At 58.0% G+C, this 1,344-nt stretch overlaps 1 protein-coding gene across 1 annotated transcript in view; it reads left to right on the forward strand.

The window, feature by feature from the left end:
- The window catches only part of SLC45A3 (solute carrier family 45, member 3), a gene marked incomplete at its 3' end in the record, with an annotated part of 13,315 nt that overhangs the window by 10,787 nt on the left and 1,184 nt on the right, over positions 1 to 1,344 (forward strand). Inside the window, exon 4 of the mRNA XM_009073907.1 lies at positions 1 to 690. This exon is cut by the window's left edge and continues 150 nt beyond it. Within this exon, the coding sequence (XP_009072155.1) occupies positions 1 to 690 (690 nt within the window). The remainder of the gene's footprint in view (positions 691 to 1,344) is intronic.

The following is a 1,344-nucleotide window of genomic DNA, read 5'->3' on the forward strand; positions in this document are numbered from 1 at the left end:
ATGCCAGCAGCCTGGCTAGCCTGTTTGCCCTCAACACTCGCCCTCTGGAGATTGCCTTCCTCATCCTGGGCATTGGGCTGCTGGATTTTTGTGGCCAGGTGTGCTTCACTCCGCTGGAGGCTCTGCTCTCCGACCTCTTCCAGGAGCCCGACAACTGCCGCCAAGCCTTCTCCATGTATGCCTTCATGATCAGCCTGGGGGGCTGCATTGGCTACCTGCTCCCAGCCATCGACTGGGGTGGCAGCTTTCTGGCCCCATACCTAGGAGGGCAGGAGACTTGTCTCTTCACCCTCCTCGCCATCATCTTCCTCGGCTGTGTGTTGGCCACGCTCTTCGTGACCGAGGAAGCAGCCGCTCAGGCAGATGTCCTGGATGTTCCAGGACTGAAAGATGCTTCCCCTAAGCTCTCAGCTGCCTGCTGCTCCTGCCAGCTCTCCAGGAGCTCGTGTGTGCTGCAGGCCAGGCACATGCTGCAGGCTCTGAGGAATCTCTGCACGCTGGTGCCGCGGCTGCACAGCCTCTACTGCCGCATCCCCAAGGTCATCCGGCGCCTGTTCGTGGCTGAGCTCTGCAGCTGGATGGCTCTCATGACTTTCATGCTGTTCTACACAGACTTTGTTGGGGAAGGGCTGTACCACGGTGTCCCCAGGGCCAAGCCAGGCACAGATGCCAGACGCCACTACGATGAAGGTGAGAAGTGAACCAGCTGCTCTGGGGTTGTAGCATCTCTCTCCTCCAGGACAGGAGTGTTTAGGGGGTGACAGGAGTGGGCTCAGCTCTGCTAGTAATGTAAAGCAAGTCGCAGGGAACTGCAGAAGCAGATGGGTCAGGAGAAAAACATTCCCCTGGGCCCCCAGAGCGTGGCACAGGAGACCAAAATGAGCAACACCTCCTCGTTCTCGGAGCTCCCCAGCACAGAGTTGGATCTGGCAGGACAGCCCTGGCCTGGGGCTGGATGGCTAAGTGGCAGAATGGTCTGGCAGGTTGCACATACTGAACAGGATGGATCTGGCTCTGTGTGCAAGCTGTGGTTGCTGCTGCCAGGTCCTTTCACTGCTCTCCCCTCCTTTCTAAACGAGGGGTGATGGAGAGCAGTGCTTGGAAAGCCAGGACACACTCAGCAGCAGTGAGGAGAGCTCTGCTGCACTTTCCTTCCATGCTGCAGTGAGATTCCCATCTCAGCTGTGTCTGGGGAGCCCTCAAGCAGCTTCCCTAGTTTTTACCTCTCTCTCCAGTGCTTTAGAGCTGACCATGAGTCTGTAGCTGCCACGTCCACATCACAGGACACTGCTCACTGCAGCACATTACCTGCTCACTGCTGTGTTGTGCCAGAGCCTAGATCCT

This window comes from Acanthisitta chloris, unplaced genomic scaffold (genome assembly GCF_000695815.1).
Source record: "Acanthisitta chloris isolate BGI_N310 unplaced genomic scaffold, ASM69581v1 scaffold10624, whole genome shotgun sequence".
Classification (NCBI taxonomy): domain Eukaryota; kingdom Metazoa; phylum Chordata; class Aves; order Passeriformes; family Acanthisittidae; genus Acanthisitta; species Acanthisitta chloris.